Here is a 22,764-nt window from a genome sequence, read left to right on the forward strand (position 1 = left end):
GGGGGAGCTGGAGATAAAAGCGAAAGTGTCAGGCCCTCTAGGAATGTCAGTCCCTCCAGCAGAGGTGCTCTGAGGGAGGAGTGAGTACCACAAGGAGCTGGGAAACCCAGAGCTGGAGTGGAGGGTGAGGGGGAGAAGGAGGGGAGACCAGGGTGGGAAACAGCCCAGCCTTGCTGAGTTACCCACCCAGGCCTTTCGGGCAGGAAGCCACCCCTGATTGAAGAAACTGGTATCTGTTCCGTCCGACCATTCCGGGACTGTGGCTCACGTTTTTGGAAACACACAGGGAGTGGCTGCGGGGCTGCCCTTCCTGGGAAAGTCGGCCTGCGCTGGCTGCCTGGGGAGATGGGCAGCGCCAGCTGCATGGTTTGTGGGGCCCGGTGCAAAGTGGAAATGCAGGGCTCCTTGTTCAAAAGTGATGAAAGGTTTCACGACGGTGATAGCAGAGCCTAAACCCAAGCGGGGTCCTTCTGAAGGCCCCCAATCCACACGCCCGGGAGGCTGGCCCCGAGGATGGCACAGCCTGGACCTTTCTGTGACTCGGTGTGTGCGGTAAGGTGACCTGCCTGGTGTTGTCTGTCACGGGGCAGGGCTTCTCTGGACTAGATTATTCCTGGAGCACTGGGGGTGTGGGGGGTGTCGGGGGAGGGATGGGGCTCTGCAGGAGGCTGACATGGCTGTGAGGGCCCCTACGTTCATCATGTTCACCACTATGCTGCCTCTTCCACTCTCCTCTCTGTGCAGGGGAGGCTGGCTGCCTCCTCCTCTCCTCGCTGTGCAGGGGGAGGCTGGCTGCCTCCTCCTCTCCTCTCTCTGCAGGGGGAGGCTGGCTGCCTCCTCCTCTCCTCTCTGTGCAGGGGAGGCTGGCTGCCTCCTCCTCTCCTCTCTGTGCAGGGGGAGGCTATCTGAGATGTGCAGTCATTCAGACCGAGGGTCATGCATTTTATGAACTTGACTAACTTGGCCGGGTTCTTATCTTCTCTAAGCCTTAATACCCCTAGATGTGAAAATGCAGATCATGATACCATCTTCGCAGGATGTCGGGGCGGTTAACTGAAATAAAAAACATGAAAATCTGAGCCCGGCAGAGCCAGTAGTAAAAGTGAGTCAGGGTCCTTCTTTCTGGAAATGTACTGAACATCTAGCTTGTAAAGTGCGGGGCACGGAATAGTTCGGAGACACATTATTTGTTTTTTTCCATCTCAGGCTGGTTGGGGAAGCAGAGAAAATCAACAGGAGAATTTCAGATAGAGGCGGGGCGGGGGGGAGTGCCCTGTTATAACAGACACCCAAGGGAACCCAGCTACATCTGCTGGACACACACAAACACATGTGCACACATGCACCCGTGCACGTGTATACACTTCCAGAGCGGAATCTAAACGGGGCTGCAACCAGGGGGTGTCTTACACGAAAGAGCCCGAGTTTGGTGTCATCTCCTGGTTTTGAACCTCAAGGTCCTCATTGGTCAAAGATCCTGACCTCACTTGATTGTCTTGAGATTAGATGAGATGACAGATGTCACCTCGGACTCTGGCCCATGGCAGGTACAAGCGTCCTTTGAGTAGGTCTCTGCTCCCAGGCAGTTGCTCATGGGGACATGATGATGAGACACTGCACTCCCCACAGTGACACTTTCTAAATATGAGACTCGGGCAGCCCTTTCATGACCTACAGGCGGGCTAATTCGAAATTGGAGTGGGGCGGGTTTGGAGCAGTATTCGTTTCCTTTGCTCATCTGCTTTGAGGAACTGGCTGGATCCTCTCTCTGCTGAGACTTGAAAGTCAGTGGAATCAGGTGTATTTGTTTCCTGGAGATGAACACACATATACACATACCACCTATGCACACACACCATACCACATACACATAAAAAGACACACAAACCATATGCACACACATGCCACATGCAACCACCCCTACACGCACACCTCTGCACCCAGAGTCCCATCCTCTCACGTGCTAACTTGCATTCATTTCTTCTCTTCCCCCTCCCCCTCAGCTCTTTACTGAGCATCTCCCACACTTGCTTGTCCACTCTTCATGGATCTGGTCTCTCCCCCACCCCACCCAAACCCCATCCCCGCTGATGCCTTGTCCTGAGAACACCATATCATGGTCCCATTCTCAGCCCCTTTGGCCATCTTCTCTGCCTCTGACAAATTTCAGGACTGTAACCCTGGCAGTGAGAGCCCTATTTTTACCCACCTGGATGCCCTGGGCTGCTGTCATTCAGCCCTATCCCCAGAGACATCCCAATGGAAACAGGTCTGTCCTGAGTGTGCTTCTAACTCCATCCTCACTCAGCTCCCGGAGCCCCTCAGCTCCTCTCATGCTTTCCTGGGCTGAGCCCTGCACCTTAGCCAGCACTCTGAGCAGCCTGGGGCGGGAGAGGAGGAGGGAACTCTGTTTGAGGGCTTGCAATGTGCCTGGTGCTATGCTGGCTGCCTGATACTTGCCCTTCATTTGGTGCTCATGGCAGCCCTGGGAGGTGGGCATTGCCGTCCATGTGTCCATGAGTGAGAGGCAGCTCATGGGTACTAAGTCACTTAGCGACAGGCTTAATATGAAGGCATATACTCTTTGCACTCCTTCCTCCCAGAAGATGAAACCAGATGGGCTGAGGCTTGGCCTGTGGGGATTCCATGTTCCACATCCCCTCACTCTCAGGCAGTCTTTTCTAGAATCTACAAAGTAGCTTATAATATTAGAAATCTTCTAGAAGGGAACCTGAACCCTTGCTTGATATTGTGAGGCTATGGATAGACCTGTTTGGTTTGTTGTTAACGGCTTTATTGGACTATAATCCTATATAATAAAAGCCTATCTGCTAAGTGTCTGGTCATCCGGTCGTCCATTCAACAAATCAAAGCACAATATGCTAATGATATGCTAAGGCCGCTCAACCACTTGCTGTGATGTGCAATGATCACCAGGGGAACAGACACTCTGACCGGTAGGTTAGCTTTCTGCTTGGGTCCAGCCGATCAGGACTGAGCGAGATGGGCTGGACATGCCCTGGAGCCCTTCCACAGTCCCTCCCCAGCTGGCCAACCTCCCGCATCCCTCCCTGGCCCTGACTGTGCCCCGGTGGGGTCCCTCAGCCTGGCCTGTGCCCTCTTGCAATCCGGGACCTCTAGGGGGATGTCAGAGAGCCAGTTTTGGCCCATCCCACAGGCCAGGCCAAGGGACCCCACTGGTGCACGAATTCATGCACCTGGCCTCTAATTGATATATAACAAGCCTTACATAATTAAAGTACATAATTCAATAAGTTTAACCTCTGAAACCATCACCTGATGGTTTGCTCTTAGACTCCCCAGCACCAAGAGCAATGCCAGCCATGGAGCAGATGCTTAGGAGTTAAGTGATTGAACCAGGGAATGAATGGTGAAATAAGGGAGCTCAGGGGATACATGATTCATTCAGCCAGCAGCATGTAGCACCTTGTGTGTTCTGTGGCCTGGAGCCCAGTGTTGGGTGGGAGAAAATCCAGGGAGCATGTGATTCTACCTGCTCACTTACAGGAAAGGCTCAAGAAAGTATGTTCTCTTGTCCAAGGTCATTCTTCTCTTGTCCAAGGTCATTCCTCTCTTGTCCAGGTGGCCTGCTAGGGCAGAGTTGGGTCTCAATCCTAAGATGAGGTCTCCTCTTCTTCAGCCTAAGATGGTTCATCTTTTAAAGCATCGTTTTCTCATGAAAGTAATAAATGCTCATAGTAAGAAATTTGGGAAAATCTGGAAAAGTGTAAGAAAAAGAACCCCAAACTCCAGGAACCCAAAGATCGTTGTGTGTGTGTGTCTCTCTAATCAGTCCCTATTAACCAAGCCTCATGCTTGGTGTTTTCAGTCTTGTGACCCTGGGTTGGCATCTGGTCCTGACTCTGATGGCATCTCTGATTATGTCCAGCACCCTCCCTGCTGTAAATGCTCCTCTAACCCCTCTGTATGAGCCGGGAGCCCAGGGTGGAATACGACCCCCACTGGGCATGCAGTTCTGCAAATGTTCCTCAGACTCAAGCGTTTGCACTTCCCCTGTCATCACGGTATCCACACTTTATTAGATGTATTTGTTTGTCCCCTGCCCCACCAAACTGAACTCTTGTTTACCATTGTCTTTTTCCAGCTCTTCACATGGCACTTAGGTACTCAGCAAATATTTGGTAGAATGAATGAACAGATGAAATTATGTGGACAAGAGTGAGGGGCAGGTGAGGAGTCACCTTGGGTCTGCTTTTCAATCACATTTGCCTTCCAGGAGCCAACTCAGATCCCCTCCCCGCTCTCTGAGTCCCTGCCCTCCCCTACTCTGCCTGCCAGGAGAGATGGGATGTGCCTGTGGTACGGTCCAGGATTTATGTCCAGCCCGGCCCAGAGGCACCTGCGGGGCCTTCTCAGGTGTGAATGCAGAATGCTGAGGGGACTGGCAGGACTGCATGAGGGCACCATGTCTGGGAAGACAGCTGGAGTCCAGAGTGTGACCATGTGCACAGGCCCACCTGGGTCCTAGGGCTAGCCTCCCCTAATAGTACCTGGGTCCTGCCCTCAGGTGTGACAGCACGCCTTTGTCCTAGGACCCTGGGAGAAGAGGACCAGCAGAAGTGGCCAGTAGGGCTCTCCACTCCTCCCCACTCCACCAGGGTTTGAGTTCTCAGTGTGCTGGGTGCTGGGGCGAGTCCAGGCAGGGTACACAGACAGTAGCTGTGGGCTCTCTTCCCTGGAGCCTTATCTGTGTGATGGAGGAGGGGAAGCTAGAGGGTGGTTTCCTTTTGGCCAGGAGCCCCTCTGGCTCTGATGGGTAGCAGACTTGGTGTTGAAATTCCTTCTTCTCCGTTACTTCACAGCTGTTGTCCAAAGAGCTCCCAGCCCTCCCTCTCCTGCTCAGCCCAAGTCCTGTTTTCTGTGCCCAGTACATGTCATGCCAAAGCCCCTCTTCTGCCCACACACGTGCGGGCACACCCTCCGTGACATCTCTGGCATCTGACCCCTCCTCTCCGTTCTCAGTGATTCAGGGCCTCATTAACTCTCATTCAGCTGGAGAGAGCTGCCTCCTACCCCTTCCCCCCGTCTGTCTCTCCTGTAGTCCACCCCTCCCCCCCCCCACAGTGCCACTGGAATTGTCCACCCAAATCCCAGCTCTCCCCAGGCCTCACAAACTCGCTCTTTTCACTAAGAGCAACCAACTAATCAGCCAGCAAACCACACCCACCCATCTTTCAGCAGCTCCTCCTCAGCTGGCATGGGGGCCTGGCCCAACCTTGTTTCCCATGCCCCTCTCTGAGCCCTGCGTTCCGGCCTGGGAAAACGACGAAAACGACGGCCCTTCACCTCTCACTCGCCTCGGGGCTTTCTTGGTGCCAGACGCTCTGGTACACCTGGTGAATGCTTTCTTGGTCACCCCTGCATGCTGGCATGTGCCAGTATTCCCTCTTCCTCTGTGACCCAGCTTCAGTGCCATTTCCTGTGGAGACTATTCCAGATCACCATCCAGAAGTCACTCTTACCCTCCCTGCGGTCCAGGCCTGAACCGCACCTCCTCCCTCCTGTGCATCCTAGTTGTTTATGCACGTGCCTCCCCAACAAGACTGCCAACCTGGTGAGGATAGGATATGAGGTTTGGTTCATCTGAAATGCCCAGGAAATTGCTTTGTACCTGGCAGTCACTCAGGGGGTGGGTGGATGGATTGATGGATGGATGGATGGTTGGTTGGATGGATGGATGGATGGATGCTTGACCATGGCCTTGGGGAGCTAGTATCTGCTTGTTTTCTGCCCCCAGTGAGACAAAGAAACCTATATTCTCTTTCTCATTTTTCAAAATGAGAAACCAATTGGAAAATCCCTAACTTCACATTCACCCCAAGTCAGAGAAATGCCACTTTGGGGAATTTTCAGTTTCATTTTCCCAGCAAAATACCCCTTTCTCTCATCCCCTTCTCCCCTTCTCTGTGTTCCCAACTCGACAGGGCAGCCTGCACAGAGGGGACGGGACTGAGAGAGTTGACTTTTGCTTTCTTTGTCTTTCCCAGAGCAGAGGGGAAAACCATAATTTAGGTGGCTGCTAAAAATAGCTCCCCAGTCCTGTAAAGAGAGCTTGATTATTTTTGAAAGTGCTCTCCACCCCTTCCCAGCCCTGCCTGAGGCTCACACTCTCTTGTCCTGAGGTTGACAGGGAAGTGACAACCAGTGGCCAAGCCCTGTCTGGGAGACGGTCCCACAGAGAAGTGGGCGATGGGATGTCTTCGTGCTTTCTTTTCTTGTCCTACTCAGATGGATCTCACTCCCAGCAACCGCTCAGCACTGAATGGGGACAGTGTGGTAGATGTGGGGTCTGGAGACCTGGTTTGAGTCCTCGCTTTATACTCTGCATCTTTCTGAGCCTCACATTTCTCATCTGTAAAAGTGGGCGGTTGGCTAGGGGTGTTGACAATCATATTTACCCTGCAGGAGTGCGGTGAACGTTCAATGTAAACCTTGAATGTGGTAGGTGTTCCCAAATGATAATTATAACTTCGTTATGATTAGAATCACTGGATTTAGAACACAACCCTGCCGTTTTAGTGGGTGAGGACACGTGATTAGCCTGTTTGATACACTAAGTTGAACCATATGAAATTAATGATTTTGTAGATTAAACATAATTGAATACTGTCAGCTCCATGTAATTCAACCTAACACAGTGATGGGTAAGCTTTCTGTAAAGGGCCAGGTGGTGAATGCTTTCGGCTTTGTGGGCCACGGGGTCTCTGGTGCATGATCGCAGCCATGGGTGATACTTAAATGGTGGGTGTGCTGTGTTCCAATAAGACTGTATTTGCAAACACAGGCCGTGGGCTGGATTTGGCCCCTGTAATAATATGTAACATTCATTCATGTAGAGAGCTTCCTGTAATATAGACAGTCAACTTTCAGGTATCTTCATAATTATAACAGTGGCATATGTATGTAGCTATTCATAGTGTTTCCCATTACTAGGCACTTTCAAGTGCTTTACAAATACAACTAATTTAGTCCTCATGACACCCTATGCAGAATGTGCTGTTATTATTTCCCCATTTTCCTGATGAGTTACTTAGGCCAAGTAACTTGTCTGAAGCCACAGAGTTAGAGTTGCTGGCAGTTGAACAGAACCCAACCAAGTTTGTGGGTAAAGTTGGGTGCTGGGAATTCAGACAGCTTCAGACCGGAAGTGTGTGTGTAGATAGAGTTATGAGGGATTTCAAGCCTGTTTGCAGCCCCCAAAGCATGAGGAGATGGTCTTCAGAGGCTTGAAGTGGGAGTGGGCACGGTGTAGGTGGGCAGGGGGGAGAAGGTGGGCAGAGGCTCAAGATGGAAAAGCATAGAGTCTTCCTTGGGGAGCCAGGTCCCGGGTAAGCTGGGCCTGGGTCCATTTCCTAGATGACCTTCAGTAGTGCACAGTGGGTCAGTATATGGAGCGGAATCTCCTGCCTGTGAAACAGGAAATTGTTTGCATTCCTTATGTTCCATGCAGTAGCTCTGGGTCCTGTTCTAAGACCCAGGCCCCAGGGGACATGGTGGGGTGAGGAGGGCAAATGAGCAGACTCCCCAGAATGCCTGAGCTATACTGTCAAACCAAGGTACTTGTATCCCCTATCTATTCTCTTTGCCTATTAATTTAGCTACAAAATAATAGGCCACTGGTCAGAACTCTGGCCTCACGCACACCATTCTGTTTCTGTCTCCTTGCCTTTGCTTATGCTGTTCCCCTTGCCTGGAATGCCTTTTCCACCCTTTACCCTTCCTTAATTCTCTCATCTCTTTCAAGACTAGCTCAATATCATCTTCTCCCGGACACCTTCCCTGGGCTAAACCAGGTCCCCTTTCTCCGTGCTGCCACCACTCGTGTCTCTCCAGCCCTTCTCTGTTGACTGCCTTGCCTCCCTGGCTCCTACACTAGAAGGGACCTCCTTGAGGAGAAGGACCGCACCTCGTTTAGTTATCACCACCCAGGTCCGTGTCTAGCACACAGGCTAGAAGCTGGTTAAAACCACGTGTGTTCAAGTGGCCACCACTGTCCTCAAAATCCGGTCCTTCACCCATAGGATGTGGTTGTTGGCCAAGTTGCCTGACCTTTGGGAGTCTTGATGTCATCATCAGTAAGAAGGTAGAGTCATGTTCTTGGAGAGTTTCAGGGACTGAGTGAGATAAAGCACTACATTGTCAGCACAGTGCCTGGCTCCTAGCAGGCGTTTGGAAGTGGCCAAGGAGAGACACAATGACATATCCTTGCCCTGTTACCCCCATGTGTGGAGATTGGGGGAGGGGACAGGAGAAGACAACTTGAATACTCTGAAGCCACAGTATTGGTCCCAAGAGATAAAGGGAGGGTTTATGAGTCAGCTTTGGTCATGTGATAGGAGCACTGAACTTGGAGTCAGAATATTTATTTATTTTTATATTTTATTTTTTGGAGTCAGAATATTTAGTTGTGAGTTCTAGCTCTGTCTCTTAGCAGCTGGTGTTGTGACAAGCCATGTGGCAGCTTCTGGAGCCTCATAATTATCATCTGTAGGGAGGGATAATAGCAATAACCACCTCACAAGGCCATCACAAAGCTGAAATGAGACTGCAGAGCTATGAAAACACCTGACCCAGCTCATAGGAAATACTCAATTATGAGTGATTGAGTCGGGGCCTATAGAACTCTTGAGAAAGCTCTGATCAGGTCTCAGATATGGACATTCCTTAGACACGTGCCTTATGGCTTAGTGGTTTATAGCTTTAGAGTCAAAGTCATGTGTTTGAAGCCTACCTATGCCATAACTAGCTGTGTGTCTTGAGGCAAGTTACTTAACTTCTCTGAATAGCAGGTTTTTCTTGTTTCTTTTACTATCTTCTTTAAAATGATGCCACCTATCTCAGAGAGTTGTGGTGGGGATGAAATGTAGATATAACCCAGTGTGTGGAATATACCAAAGTCTCAGTTGTAAAAATATTATTCTGCTTTTAGTTATAAGTTAAGAGTAAGCACTGATGATACAGAGCTTTTGAAGTCCTAATTAATGCAAAAACTGGTGCGTAGAGGGCCTGAGGGCTAGGGTTTGAGGGTAAGGGTTAGGATTTTCATCTTTACAGACCAAATGGGAGTACTGCACTCACGCAATAGGAAGTGCTTCCTGGCTCCGGAGGAATGTGGGAGGAGCAAGCAGTGGAGGCTGAGAGCCCTGGGGAATCTTTGGGAATGAGATCAAATCAGATAGTGTGAAAGGTCTGGGCTGACTGGGCTCTGGGAGTTCTTCAGTCCAACCCTGCCACTGCACCGAGAGGAAACTGAGGCCCAGATAGGATAACACCATGACCCCCTGGCCCACAGCTGACTGGTGACAAGCTCTGGTCTCCTGAATAGAGGAAATATGTGTTCTCCACAATGTGGAAGGATGGCAGCAAGGAGGGGAAGTCTGGAGGAGCCCCAGGCTTGAGGAGACCCCTGACAGTCACAGGAGGGCTAACTGGTGGTGACCAGATGTTTTGGTGTCTTAGGGTGCTGGTTGGTCTGTGTTTAGGGACTAACAGTCCTAGAAGACCTTGTCCCCACAGTAGAAGAAAGGGATGGGGCAAGGAGATAGGATAGGGAGGGCATGGAGCTATTGGTGTTGGGGAAGTTTCCATGGAGAGAAAGGTGGGTGGTGGCGGAAGCAGGTTAAATCCCTCTGGCCCAAGTTCAAGTCCACTGGATTTTGTTCTGTTGTTGCTACCTGTTTTTCCATATTGCTTCTCATACTTTTCTAACGTGGGAACCTCCGTTGCCCGTCTTTGTAAAGGGTTTTGCTGAAATGACTCTCTCTGGTCACCTCCACCTTCCTTCCTCCCTGCCTAGGGTGAGTTCAAGGGTTTATCTTTCCATCTGGAGGTAGCTCAGAGCCTGAGGAGAAGTCAGATCCTCTGTATCAGACTTTCCAGTTACCAGAGGTTAAGCCAGGAGGCTTAAATCTGGCTGGGCTTGTTTCTACGATGCCCGGCTTGGTGGCCCATCCACATCTGGAGAAGGGCTCCTGGCTGAGGCTCTGGGCCGGCAGTCACCTTGCTGTGGTGATGCCAATGAAGCCGCAGCAGCAGTGAGTGCTCAGTGTGATCCAGGCATCTCATTTACATTACCTCCTTTTCTCTTCACCAAAACCCAGTGGGGAAGATGCAATCATTGTTATCTCGGTGTCACAGATGAGAAGCCTGAGGTTCTGAGAGGTAAAGACCTCATGAAACATACTCAGGGTCACCAGCCAGGAGGCAAATCCCAGTTCCTCCCACTTCGAAGACTCTGCTCAGGTGGAGGAGGGGTTACAGCAGGGGTTGATGGGAACTTGGGGTGGTGGCAGGTGGGAGCTGTTCCTCCTGATAGAAGAAAATCAGGTGGCCTTTGGAATCTCCACGACCCTTTCCTGGAGGGGACCCCTAGAGGGGACCTTTGAGACTGGAGCTATTTCTAAACTAAGCTGTGAAGATTGACCTTCTCTAGTGGGGAAGGGTACTAGGGGCTGGAGCCGTGGGTAAAAGGGCATTGATGCAGGAAGGCAAGCTCTGGTGTGGTAGGTCAGACAACAGCCTGAACACTGGAGCCCTGGGGTTCAATCCCAGCTCTGTCCCTCACCTGTGAGACCCAGATAAGATATTTTCTCTTTGGACTGTAGTTTTCTGATCTCTTCTATGGAGCTAGATAATTTCCAGCTGAATGTCTGTGGCTTTAGTTTTGGATTCTTCGATGTGTCCCTAAGAAAGAGAGGCAGCAACAAGCTTAAAGAAGGGTTCATGGACCCCCTGGCAATGGGCAAGGAGACACCTGATTGGTGGTGTTGCTCTTATATCAATCAGGGGCAAAGCAGATGTACAGTCCTTAGTTCATCCTAGCTTGATGCCTGTGTCGGTGGCCAGAGCTGTTTCATGCCTGAGGCACATAAAAAAAAAAGAAAAAAAAAAAAAGAAGGGTTCATGGGGAGGAGGACATCCTCAGAAATAGAAACATACTCAGCAGCTGTCAAACGGGCCACCCCTTAAAGGGGCAGATATACAGCATTCCCCTGGGTGTGCAGGCCCTTCTCTGGGTCTACTTCCTCCTTCCTCCTGAGGCCACTCCCCATCACTCCTTATACTCAGGGGAGACATTAAAAATATTTAAGGAAAGCCATGGTCAGTGTTTCCCAGTCAAAGGCACATACCTGGGTTGCAGGTTCAATCCCTGACCCCAGTTGGGGTGCATACCAGAGACAACCAATCTATGTGTCTCTCTCATATCAATGTCTCTCTCTCTGTCTCTCTGTCTCTCTTCCTCTCCTTCCCTCCTTTCCACTGTCTCTGAAAAGCAATGGATAAATATATTTTCAGGTGAGAATTAACCAATAATCAAAATATATATTTAAGGTATGGCATGGCACCAACTAATCAGAGAAGTCACAGCTATAAACAGCTGGTGTAAGACTAACAGGGTATACTAGCTGTATGCCTGCCCTGCCCCCCCACCCCTGCTTCCTCCTGGCAAAGCCTGGCTCAGGGAGTGAAGGGCAAAGAAGGACAAGAAAGGAGACTGGGGGAGCAAGAAGTCAAGGAGGTGAATGCAGAAAAGAGTTCACAGGTCCTCCCAGACATCAGCTCATCCCTCCCCAAACCCCATCATGCCATCAACCCAGCTTCACCACGGCCTCTTTCCTTCCCCAAGCTTTGTGCCCTTGAGCAAAGCAGTCTTGCCTGCCAGCTGAAGCTTCATTTTGGAAGCTGATGGAAACAAAAGGGAGCCTGGTCTGTACTCTGCATCATCATCCCAAACTTGACAATGGGCAGGGGACTCCCAGGGTAGTCCACCCCATCTGACTGCAGAATTGTTGCTTTACCAAGCCTGAGAGCGGGGACCAGGGCTTTGTCTCATCCACTCTTGGCTAACAAGTCCCATGGCCTCCCTTCCTCTCTTGTTTTCCTCAGCGCCAATCTATTCCAGGTTTGCCACCATGTACCAGGATTGCTGTGTTAGCCTGCCTGCTGCTTTCTCTACTTCCAATTTCGAGGTTTTCCCCTTGTTCCCTACAAGTGTTCTAGTTCACTTATCAATGACTAGAAGTCAGAGATTTCAATCATGATTTCTTGACTGATTGATAAGGACCCCTTTCCTCCTGTGAAAACACAGGTTGGTTGTTTTTCAATTGACCACAAAATATTTTTTTAACATTATGTGCAAGGCATTTTATTGGCTATAGAAATTGGGGGGAGGTGGTCAAAGAAGCAGGAGGCATGGCCCTGTCTTCACTGTGGCTGTGCTGAGCCAATATGTAAATACATAGTAGACAACCTACAACACAGGCAGCCTTGGGTATATACTATTTGAGGCTATCCTGTTACAGAGTTTATAAAGAAATATAAAAGCTCTAGAATGACAATTGAAATGCATCATGACTTATATGAGAGGCCAGGTCAGATGACTAAGTTAGTAGTTAAATGGTTAGGGCTTAGGAGACAAAGCAATGCTTTCCAGAAGTTACCTTGCGTTTACTAGGAACACGTTATGCCACCTTTCACTTATTTTTTCTTGATCAGGTTCTAGAGCTTGGGTCAAAGGAATGCCTTAGGTTAGGCATAGCTCAGTTCCACCAGCCTTCAGGGAGCATCTCCTCCGGTGTCTTTACAGGAAAGGACTAGGTAACTACGTGGTTTATGGATCAAGAGCTGGTTGGAGGACTGTTCCCTGAGAGTTGACTAGTTCTTCGCCCTTCCCATCTAAGTCTGTATCCTTGTTGTGTTCAGCATTTTTAGTAATGATGTGAATAAAGACCATGGACACCTTCTGATCATTCTGTTCATGACCCAACTCCAGAAGAAACAGCTAAGAATCAATACTTAAAATACCTTAACCCTTCCCTCCCCATTGTATGAAACCTTTAAACTAGGTATCCCTGAACCCCAGAATGAATGAAATGAGTGAGTGAGCCCCGCTGAACATGGGTCTGCTAAGGTCAGGGAATAGGATTCCATCTGACGTGATGGGGGAGGCAAGATGAGGGACATCTCTGACCTCCTGGGAATCCAATTTGGGACCACACGCATCCTCTTCTCTAGAGGCACAGAGTAGGCATCTGAAAGTGTGTGTCAGGAAACACTGGGAGGGTGTGGTGAGGAGGAAATGCCTCCAGGTAGAAAGCCAGAGAAATGCTTGGCTGTTGGGTTGAGGGCTCCTGACAGTTGAACAAAGGAGTTATGGTGGCAGAGGGACCACTGTCCCCGCCTACCTGGCTGCCATGTCTGACCACTCTGTGCTCTCTTGCTCCCCTACTCAGATCACGATGAGGACCTAGGGCACCTGCCTGGTGACTGTCCCCCTGGCCTGCAGTGACCATGGCCCCCCGCAAGAGGAGTCGCCATGGCCTGGGCTTCCTGTGCTGCTTTGGGGGCAATGAGCTCCCTGAGATCAACCTCCGGGACAATAACCCTCTGCAGTACATGGAGTTCTCCAGTCCGATCCCAAACACGGAGGAGCTCAACGTCCGTTTCGCAGAACTGGTGGTGAGTGAGGGGCCGGGAAGGTGATGGCAACGAGGAGGGGAATGGCTGGAGCAGGCAGAGCAAGACAGCGGGCAGGGGCCCATGTGCTGCGATCCTAACCTCTGAAGCTCTGCGTGGCGCTGAGGTGGGCCCCAAGGACACCCGAGCTGTGTGGGAGAAGCAGACAACTCACCAAGGAATGCATCCCCAGAAGACCGGACCTCCCTCATTTCTGCTTTGGCTTCTAGACCTTACGGACAGCAGTTGGGCCACTGTGGAAGAGCAGTTCCAGGATTTTGTGGAATGAGGCAGTGAGAGCTCAGAGAGCATCCGAACCTGACATTCTCTCTGATCTTAGGTTTCCCTGGATCCTTTTACCTCGGGCGCAGGAAGAAGAAGCAGGGTGGGATTCTGTAGGCAGACACTGGGCACCCAGAACAGTGATGACTTGCTAGAAATATGGAGATGGAGATGCCTACATCGCACCTGGAGCTCCCTTGGGCCGGGATCCCACATCCAGCCTTAGGGAGGCAGCAGCCCTGCTGTTCACACTGGCATCAGCCCTTCTCTCTGATGCCCACCTGGGCCAGAGCAAAAACAGTGTGCCTTTGTGGGAACCGCTGTGTGTGAGAAACTTCCTCCTCTACCACAAAGGGGCAGAACAGGAAAGAAGCATGATTCGTCTCTTGGGAGGTGTGATGGTGAGATAGCCTGCAGGCCCAGGCAAGCCCGAACCAGGGATGTAGGGCCTGTACCCAGGATTCAGACCTGAGCCCTGCCGTAGGGCAGAGTGACAGGCACAAGCCCATCTACGGGAGCCTATCTACCATGAGCTCCGGGCCACTCATGCTCCTGGCTGACCAACATAGAGATGATGCTGTGTGATTCAGAATGAGATATCACACTTGAATTCGATAATAGATGTATCTGATTAAGGCCATCTAGCCCTTTAAAGAACAGGACACTATCAGATGGGAACATGAAGGTTATGTGAAAAAGTTGCCTGCCCTCCCTATCATATCAGGTTTACTAGTAGGAACACTTGTTGCTGTCTTAATGTGAGTGGATGCATTCCCTGGTGAGTGGTCATCCTTCCCTCAGGATGGGGCGAGGTTGGGAGAGAGCAAGCGTTTCCTAGTGTGGACTACCACGTGGAGCCGGATGGGTTAGTCAGCGCTGCTAAGATCTGTTTTCACTCAGAATACTGCTGCCACCACGTGTGGGTTCCCACACCAAGCAATTCCAGTTCTCTGCGGACACCAGCGGGTGTCCCACAATTTAACTCATTTCTGACACTAGCTACCCAGAATTAGCACAGACCCCATGGGTTAAGGCCTCAGCCCACAAGACCACTCCCCCACTTCATACACCAATCACAGCTAGTGGGTTTCCAGGTTACCCACACTGCTGTTCGACTTGGATGCAAATTGGGGGTTCCCACCATCCCCCCCCCCGCCGCTTCAGGTTCAGTAGTTTGTTGAATGGCCCACAGAACTCAGGGGAACACTTTTCTTACTAATGCCAGTTTATGATAAGGGATATTATGAAGAATACCAATGCTGAAGGGGTGCGTAGGATAAGGCCCAGCAGGATAAAGACAGTAAGGCTCCTGTCCCGAGCACAGGAGCCTCTGTCCCTGTGGACTCTGGGGTGCAGCACCCTGAATGAGTTCAACACCCTGGAAGCTCTGAGCTCTGCTATTTAGGGACTTTTATGGCAACTTCATCATGTCATGATCAAGTTTTAGCTCAACCTCCAACCCCTCTCCTCCCTCTGGAGTTTGGCAGGCGAGGCTGAAAGTTCTAGGCTTCTAGTCAGGGCTTGATCTTTCTGGTGCCCAGCCCCCATCTGAGAGCAATGTAGGTCCCACCAGGAGTGGAGTTGCTTCATTCTTATGTCACTTGTGGAAAAGAAGCTCTTATCACCCAGGAAATTCCAAGGGATTTAGGAGCTCTGTGCTAGGAACTGGGAACAAAGATCAAAAGTGTATTCCTTGTGCTGTCACAGGCAGGGACGTTTTCTTGGTCAGAAGGCATGAGTTTTGATAGAAGGACATGAAATTCCTGCCTCTGGCCCTTTGATTCAGCAAGTATTCACAGAGTACCTTTCGAGTACTCTGTGAATACTTGCTGACAAGGTGAGTTGGCAAAGCAAGAATGAGTCCGAGAAGTCTTTGTGAGGAGACTAGTGTCGGTTATTGAAAAATAAATGAAAAAAAATGTTTATTGGGAGACTGCTGTGTGCTGGGCCCTGTGGGACAGGGGTTTAATGATGAGCCAACAGGCACAGTCGCTGACAGTAGGGCAGGCTGAACTTGAACAGTCTGACCGGTGTGATGAGTGTTAGGAGAGGGAATGTTCAGGCAGCCCATGGCGTGTCTAGCAGGGAGCTTTATTCTAGAATGGGGGTCAGGAAGGTCCCCCTGAAGCAGTGACATTGCCACTGAGATCTGAACACAGAGTGATGGTTAGATAAGTGAATGGGGGTGCAGAACCATCACAGTGGGGCCCCCGCAGAAAAGAGCACGTCCTTTTGGGAGACACCATGGCGATGAGAATAACTGAGCATTTGGATTTATTTCTACAGAGTGCCCCGAGGCTTTAAGCAGGGCTTCGAGGTGACCTGATCTGCTGTTCTAAACGACCATGCAGGGTCCTCTGTTGAAGAAGGGCTCTGGGTGGACCATTCGAAGGCTCTTGGTGCAGTCCATGCTAGGAGAGAGTGGTGGCTTGGACTTGTGTTAGCAGTGAGGGTGGAGGGAAGTGGAGAGATTCAAGAGCTATTCAGGAGAAACTGTAATAGGACTTGTTGGGTGAGTGAGTAGAAATCAAGGAACACCCATGATTCTGACATGAGGAACCGGGTGGGTGTTGGACCCTGCACGGGACAGGATATGCCCGCGGAGACTCGGGTTTTGGGGGTTGGGATGATGAACTCAGTTTACATACTCTTTGCATCAGGGCAGAGGGGGTCAGTAAGGAGCGATTGGGTCATAGAGTCAGGGCTATCTGGGCTGAGCCAAATCACTAAGAAATATGCATTGACTTAGTGACAGGGACCACTGGGGAGAAAAGACAAATAACCACAATGCAATGCTGAATATGACCATTCTGGAGTTCAGGAAGGAAGAGGCGTTCTTACCTGAGAAGAGGCTGACTTTGAGCTTGGGACTGAGGCCATCCGAGGGTGGGCGGGCAGAGAGGGTGGTCTGGGTGGAGCTGACTGTGTAAGCCAAACAGAGAGAGGCAGTTGGTGCTGGGAATTGGAACATCTCTGATTCACTGCAGGACCCTCCAGCGGGGCTCTGGGAACTCTGACTAAGGACACGCCTGGGATGTGTGGAGCGTGGTTCTAGGAAGAACCTTTGTTTATTAGATATTCAGGAGTCTGTTTCCAAAGCCCGGTGAACTGATGGGCAGTGTTTCTAATCACCTTCGTGTGCTGTCCAAGGTGGCAGGCTTGGTCACATGGGCTGCTGCCACTTGGCATGTGGTCTGAACTGGGATGAGCTGTAAGGGTCAAATATACACCAGATTTCATGTCAAATACCTCACTGATCATTTCTTTACATTGATGACACGTGGATATGATCATATTTTAGATATTTTGGGGTAAATAAAATGTGTTATTAAAATTAACTTCACCTATTTCTTAATTTTTTAATGTACCTGGAAAATTTTAAAAATACATGTGGATCACATGATATTCCTATTGGGATAGTCTTGAGCCAGGTGAAGGAAAATCTTAAATGTTTTCTTGTGAATAAAAGCATAGGTTTGGCTGAGTGGTTGAGTGTGGACCCTTGAACCAAGAAATTACTGGTTCGATTCCAGGTGAGGGCACATGCCTGGATTGTGAGCTCATTCCCCAGTAGGGGGTGTGTAGGAGGCAGCTGATTGATGGTTCTCTCTCATTAATGTTACATATATATACACTGAGTGGCCAGATTATTATGATCTCTGAATGCATAATAATCTGGCCACTCAGTGTATATCCTATATAATAAAAGGCTAATATGCACATTGTCCCCTCAACCAGGAGTTCAACCAGCAGGCAGGCCGGCCAACTGCCCATGTCCTCTCCCCCTGGCTAGGCTGGCTGGACCCCACACTGAGTGGCCAGATTATTATGCATTCAGAGATCATAATAATATGGCCACTCAGTGTGTGTGTGTGTGTGTGTGTGTGTGTGTGTGTGTGTGTGTGTGTGTATGATATATTTTTATTGATTTCAGAGAGGCAGGGAGAGGGAGAAAGAGATAGGAACATCAATGATGAGAGATAATTATTGATTGGCTGGCCTCCTGCACACCCCCTACTGGGGATCCAGCCCACAATCAGGCATGTGCCCTTGACTAGAATCAAACCCAGGACCCTGATGCTCTATCCACTGAGCCAAATCGACTATGGCTCTCATTGATGTTTCTATCTCTCTCCCTTCCTCTCTCTCTAAAATCAATAAAAACATAAATAACTAAATAAATAAAAGTATAGAGACAAGTGTATGAATGCTTTAAATGCTACTCTCACTGTTTATCATTTTTAAAAATGAAAAGGTTAGTAATGCTGAGCTTTGTTATCTTAAAGCGAGTTTTGCTTTTGATTTAAAACCTCTCGATGCTGAGTTGAGAAGCACGCTGTGTTCCCCTGGCCCCGTGGTCAGCAAACTATGGCTCGTGAGCCACATGCGGCTCTTTGGCCCCTTGAGTGTGGCTCTTCCACAAAATACCACGGCCTGGGCGAGTCTATTTTGAAGAAGTGGCGTTAGAAGAAGTTTAAGTTTAAAAAATTTGGCTCTCAAAAGAAATTTCAATCGTTGTACTGTTGATATTTGGCTCTGTTGACTAATGAGTTTGCCGACCACTGCCCTGGCCCATTAGCTATGTCTTAGATGAGGCTGAGCATCGCTCTTGAGTCACAGGTGAAAACCTTCAAGAAGGAAGCGTTTTGACACACCTGTAAAGTCACCGCAAACTACCCAGAGATCTACCCTGAGTTTGATGATGTCAGAAACGCCTCGGTTCCCCTCAGGAAGTATGGCCTCCCCTGCCAGAGCCCAGCCTTTTCTGGGGGTCACGTGGGTACAGGGGCCGCCACTGGCAAGGACACCTCCAGGAAGCAGGGCACCACCTCCCTTGGCATGGCATGCCCTTCCTGCCAGGAGAGCTGCTCTGCCTTCATCCTCACCAGCTCCCCAGCCAGTGCTGGGGCCCAGGCGGAGGTCAGAGGATCCCGGGAATTTCTGCAGGAGAGACTGGCAGGTCAGGGAGACTTGCAGGATGGGGCAAGGCCTGGCTCTGTAGAAATGCTCCTTTCCTTGTCTGGCCTTGACTTATATGTTGACAAGTTTAAGAATGACAAGGGAAGGAAGACAAGAAACCCGGTAAGAGAATTAATGGCTGGCAAAGCATTGCAGGGGATGTGCAGGGCTGGATGAGGCGGTAGGTCTGCAGGGGCAGCGGTGGGTGGGGGGAGACTGGCGCAGGGCGAGTGTGGATGGAAGCAGCACAGGCTTGGGCTGAAGCCAGGCACGGGCCGTGTTTCCAGGAGAAAGAATGGCCCTGTCATCCCTCTGATCCTCTTTGGGAGGGAGGCAGTAAGGGATAGGTTTGGGGGCCTTGTTATCTCCTGGAGGGCTGAGTATTCATCTCTGGATGCAGACGCTTCTTCTTGCTGTCTTTGCAGGATGAATTGGATCTCACCGACAAGAACCGGGAGGCAGTGTTTGCTCTGCCCCCTGAGAAGAAATGGCAGATCTACTGCAGCAAGAAGAAGGTGCCCCCTCTGACCCCTCTGCTGCAGCTCAGGGTCCACAGCTCGGGGTGTATTGTTATACACAGCACTGGGCTAGGTGTTGGAGGGACGACAGTGAATAAATCAGGACAAAAAAAACCCTGCTCTCACGGAGCGTACACTCAAGGAAATAGGTTGTTTTCAAAAGCCCTTTAAGCAGGTGCCTGCTGGGACCCAGGAGGGGTGCTGGGTTAGGGAGACACACAGAGGACACGTCTAGACTCCCTTCCGTGCCGGACCCGCACCTGGAGGGCAGCCACCCTGGGCCTAGGTGGGGCGGCTGTGCTGTGAGGACCAGTTTGGGAGGGGAGGGACCTTTGGGGCATCTTGAGCACCCGCTCTGCCCTGTCTCAGGCTCGGCCTCACAGGCCAGCATGCCTATCAGGGTCACGCTAGAAGGTCACACATCGGTCCGTTCTCCCCACCCTCTCCTCCCTCGCCTCTAGTTCATTTGACCCTGGTCCTCCCTAGAAAGGGGTGTGTGGCTTCAGTCAGGGCTTAATTGGATGTTCTCTCCTCCCCTCCTCTTCTCTTCCTCTTCCTTTCTCCATCTCTGTGTCTCTTTCGCTCATCTCTTTCTCTCACTGTGTGTGAGCCCATCTGTTTCTTTCAGTCTGTTTTCTTTTTCTTAACCCCCTCCCCCTCTCCCCCCTTGTCTCCCCCCTCTCTCCCTCCCTCTCCCCCCTCTCCGATTTCTCAGACTTGCAGCTTCTCCCTTTGACTTCGGAGTGCAGGTGTTTGGGGGTTAGGACCTGGCAGAGACCCGCACCGAGAGGCTGACTGTGAAATGGGGGAGGGGGGGGGACTAGCGTCACTCACCATTTAGAGTTGGAAGGCACTGAGCAACAGTCCAGTCCAGTCCTTTGTTCTGCACACAAGGCGAGAAAAGCCGAGCGAGGCTGTGGCCCAGCCAGACCCACCGCTGGTTATGGCTGTGCCGTGGCTAGAGCCCCGCCTGCTGGGTCTGCGGACCTGTGGCGAGCTGCGTGGGCTGCACGCACTGCAAGTCATTGTCTGCTGCACTCAGTGCACATGCATTAAGCGCCTGCAGAATACCACGTTCTGTGTCTATGAATCTCACTCTCAGAAAAGCACGTCTTAAAAAAAACACAAGTTGTGGGAGGAACGGAGGGAGGAATGAGAAAATTAATTTCGGAGCAATTAATCCTGTCTCATGACTCCCCACTTTGCAAATTGAGTTACTGTGGAGTTCCTTTAAGTTGATCTCTCATACAGCTAAATTTTTTAAACAAGTTACTAAAAATGTAAGGAGTTCTCTCTCTCTTCCAAATCAAAGTGTATGCAATTTCCCCATCCACGTTCACACCCCACGCTTTCCACACCGGGCCTCCTCTGTCCACAGCACCCTCAGTAACTCAGCCCCGTCCCCAGCCCCACCACCTCACCCCTCAGGAGCCTCGGTGTTCGATGTCCCCCAGGGTTTCTGTGGCCCACTAGGGACAGTTCTTCCACAGAGCATTTGTCACCGTGCCTCTGACACTATGGAAGACACAGATGATGACTTTTTGCTCAGTACTTTCAGGACTCAGTGCAGTGATTGACATGTAGTAGGCGCTCACTACATGCATATGGAGTGGGTAAAGGATGAGCCCGAAAAGGCAGGGAAATACGTGTTTTATGATGGATTTGCTGTGGGTTCTGTGATTCCTCCTTCAAGGTAGAAGATAGACTTGTGGGCCTCAGGCATGGGATTTAACACATAGAAGTCACATGAAGTCAGAAAGACCAAATCAGGACAGCTTTCCCACTGGACTAAAATTTGGGTTTTATGAAACCAAATCCTGGAGCCCGAGTGGACAGAGCTGAGAGGTTCAGGGTAAAGTCCAAGCCAGCTGGCCGAGAGGTTCCGGAGGAGGTAAATGCTCATGCTGATTTGGAAGCAGGAATTTGGCGAAGAGAAGCCAGTAGGAACAGCCCAATGGGACAGGGACAGGGACAGGGACAGGGACAGGAGGGAGCAGGGGCTGGGTAATGCCCGGAAGCAGATCCTTTGGCAGAGGAGAGGGCTGGGTTTTCAGTCAACTCGGATGTTTGTCCAGCTCCCAGCTTTCCACTGGGGAAGGATTGGGGCTTTTTCCTGGTACCTGACAGCTGGGCCAGAGGCCCCCTGATCCGGGCTCTGCCTCTCAGCTCCACAGACCCCTCCTGAGTCTTCCCCAAACCAGGGTCTTTTCCTCTTTTTGTAAAGTTATTATTTAGTGAGCACCTACTATGTGCCAGGAACTGCACCAAATGCTTTTATATCAGTGCTTCTCAAACTATCTGGGAGAGAGAGACCAAGTTTTTAAATTCCCAAACCATCACAGACCCAAATACTTTTGTAGAATACAATGAGAATATTATCAGAAAAATAAAATTTGAAAGAAAAAAAAAACACAAAAAGAGATATAACATACCAGCACAAATTTTTATTAGCTTCAACAGACATAAAATTATATTTTGTGAAATAGAGTCAGAAGAAATATAATAAGGAAAAATTACTTTATTTTTAATTGCACATATTGTTCATTGAACGTGTATATACCTGCCTGGTTTCTGCCCACGTCACTAGCTGGTAGTGAGAGTCAGTGTTTATTAGCCACATTTTGCCAAGGAAGAAGGGGAAGCTGGGAGACTGTGATTCCCGTGCCGCCTCCCATCGAGGTGGGGCTGGGGAATGCCTGTCCGGGGCCTGAAGCTGAGGACCGCGGGCCACCGCCTGCCTTGCAGGTTGGTCCTTACAAGTCTTCTTGTTCCAGGAGCAGGAGGACCCCAACAAGATGGCGACCAGCTGGCCTGACTATTACATTGACCGCATCAACTCCATGGCTGCGGTGAGTGGCGCTCCTCTCCTGCCCTGGTCCCACCGGAGAGGCTGTGGGGGCGAGTGAGCCTCCATCATCTCCCCCTGCACCTCACACCCCACCCTCTTGGATCAGAGCCCAAGATGCTATCATCATCCCTCCCTTCTCCGTGTGACTTCAGAGTGTCCCCACCATTTAACCACTTATTTGCCACAGAAGCTTGGGAGGAAGGCTGGGCCAATAATTCTCCCCATTTTACAGATAAGGAATGTGAAGTCCAGGCCAGAACCTGCGTCTTCTCATAGTCCGACAGTCTGGCTTAGTCAGCCATTCCCTGGTCTCACCCTTCCTGAGGCCAGGGTGGCCCCTCACACCAGGGCTGGGGACACAGGGGCTGGGAGACAGAGCCCAGCGTGACCTCCGCTCTGTACCTGCCTCAGATGCAGAGTCTGTACAAATTCGATGAGGAGGAGATAGAGATGAGGAACCAAGTGGTGGAAGCCCTGAAGACGGCTCTCCGGACGCAGCCCATGAGGTGTGTTTCTCCTTCCCTCACCTCCTTCCACTGCCCTTTGCCCAGTGCTTCCCTCAACTTCCTAAAGCGCCAGGCAGTTCCCATCCTGGTCCCCTTGGCCAACTCCTCTCCCCAGCATCCCCTGGATCTGACTTCATTCCAGCTCCCACACTCT

General features: G+C 50.6%; 1 protein-coding gene and 1 pseudogene across 2 annotated transcripts in view; both read left to right on the forward strand.

Moving 5' to 3' along the window:
* DAAM2 (dishevelled associated activator of morphogenesis 2) overlaps positions 1 to 22,764 on the forward strand; it is a 103,920-nt gene that overhangs the window by 49,128 nt on the left and 32,028 nt on the right. For both annotated transcript variants that reach the window (XM_028161174.2, XM_008151943.3), the window contains exons 2-5: positions 13,275 to 13,500; positions 19,164 to 19,253; positions 22,031 to 22,105; positions 22,516 to 22,610. In XM_028161174.2, coding sequence (XP_028016975.2) covers positions 13,333 to 13,500; positions 19,164 to 19,253; positions 22,031 to 22,105; positions 22,516 to 22,610 — 428 coding nt within the window. In that variant the 5' untranslated portion in view covers positions 13,275 to 13,332. The remainder of the gene's footprint in view (positions 1 to 13,274; positions 13,501 to 19,163; positions 19,254 to 22,030; positions 22,106 to 22,515; positions 22,611 to 22,764) is intronic.
* LOC114235315 (small nucleolar RNA SNORA48) lies at positions 10,769 to 10,913 on the forward strand (annotated as a pseudogene).

Source organism: Eptesicus fuscus, chromosome 10 (assembly GCF_027574615.1).
Source record: "Eptesicus fuscus isolate TK198812 chromosome 10, DD_ASM_mEF_20220401, whole genome shotgun sequence".
Classification (NCBI taxonomy): domain Eukaryota; kingdom Metazoa; phylum Chordata; class Mammalia; order Chiroptera; family Vespertilionidae; genus Eptesicus; species Eptesicus fuscus.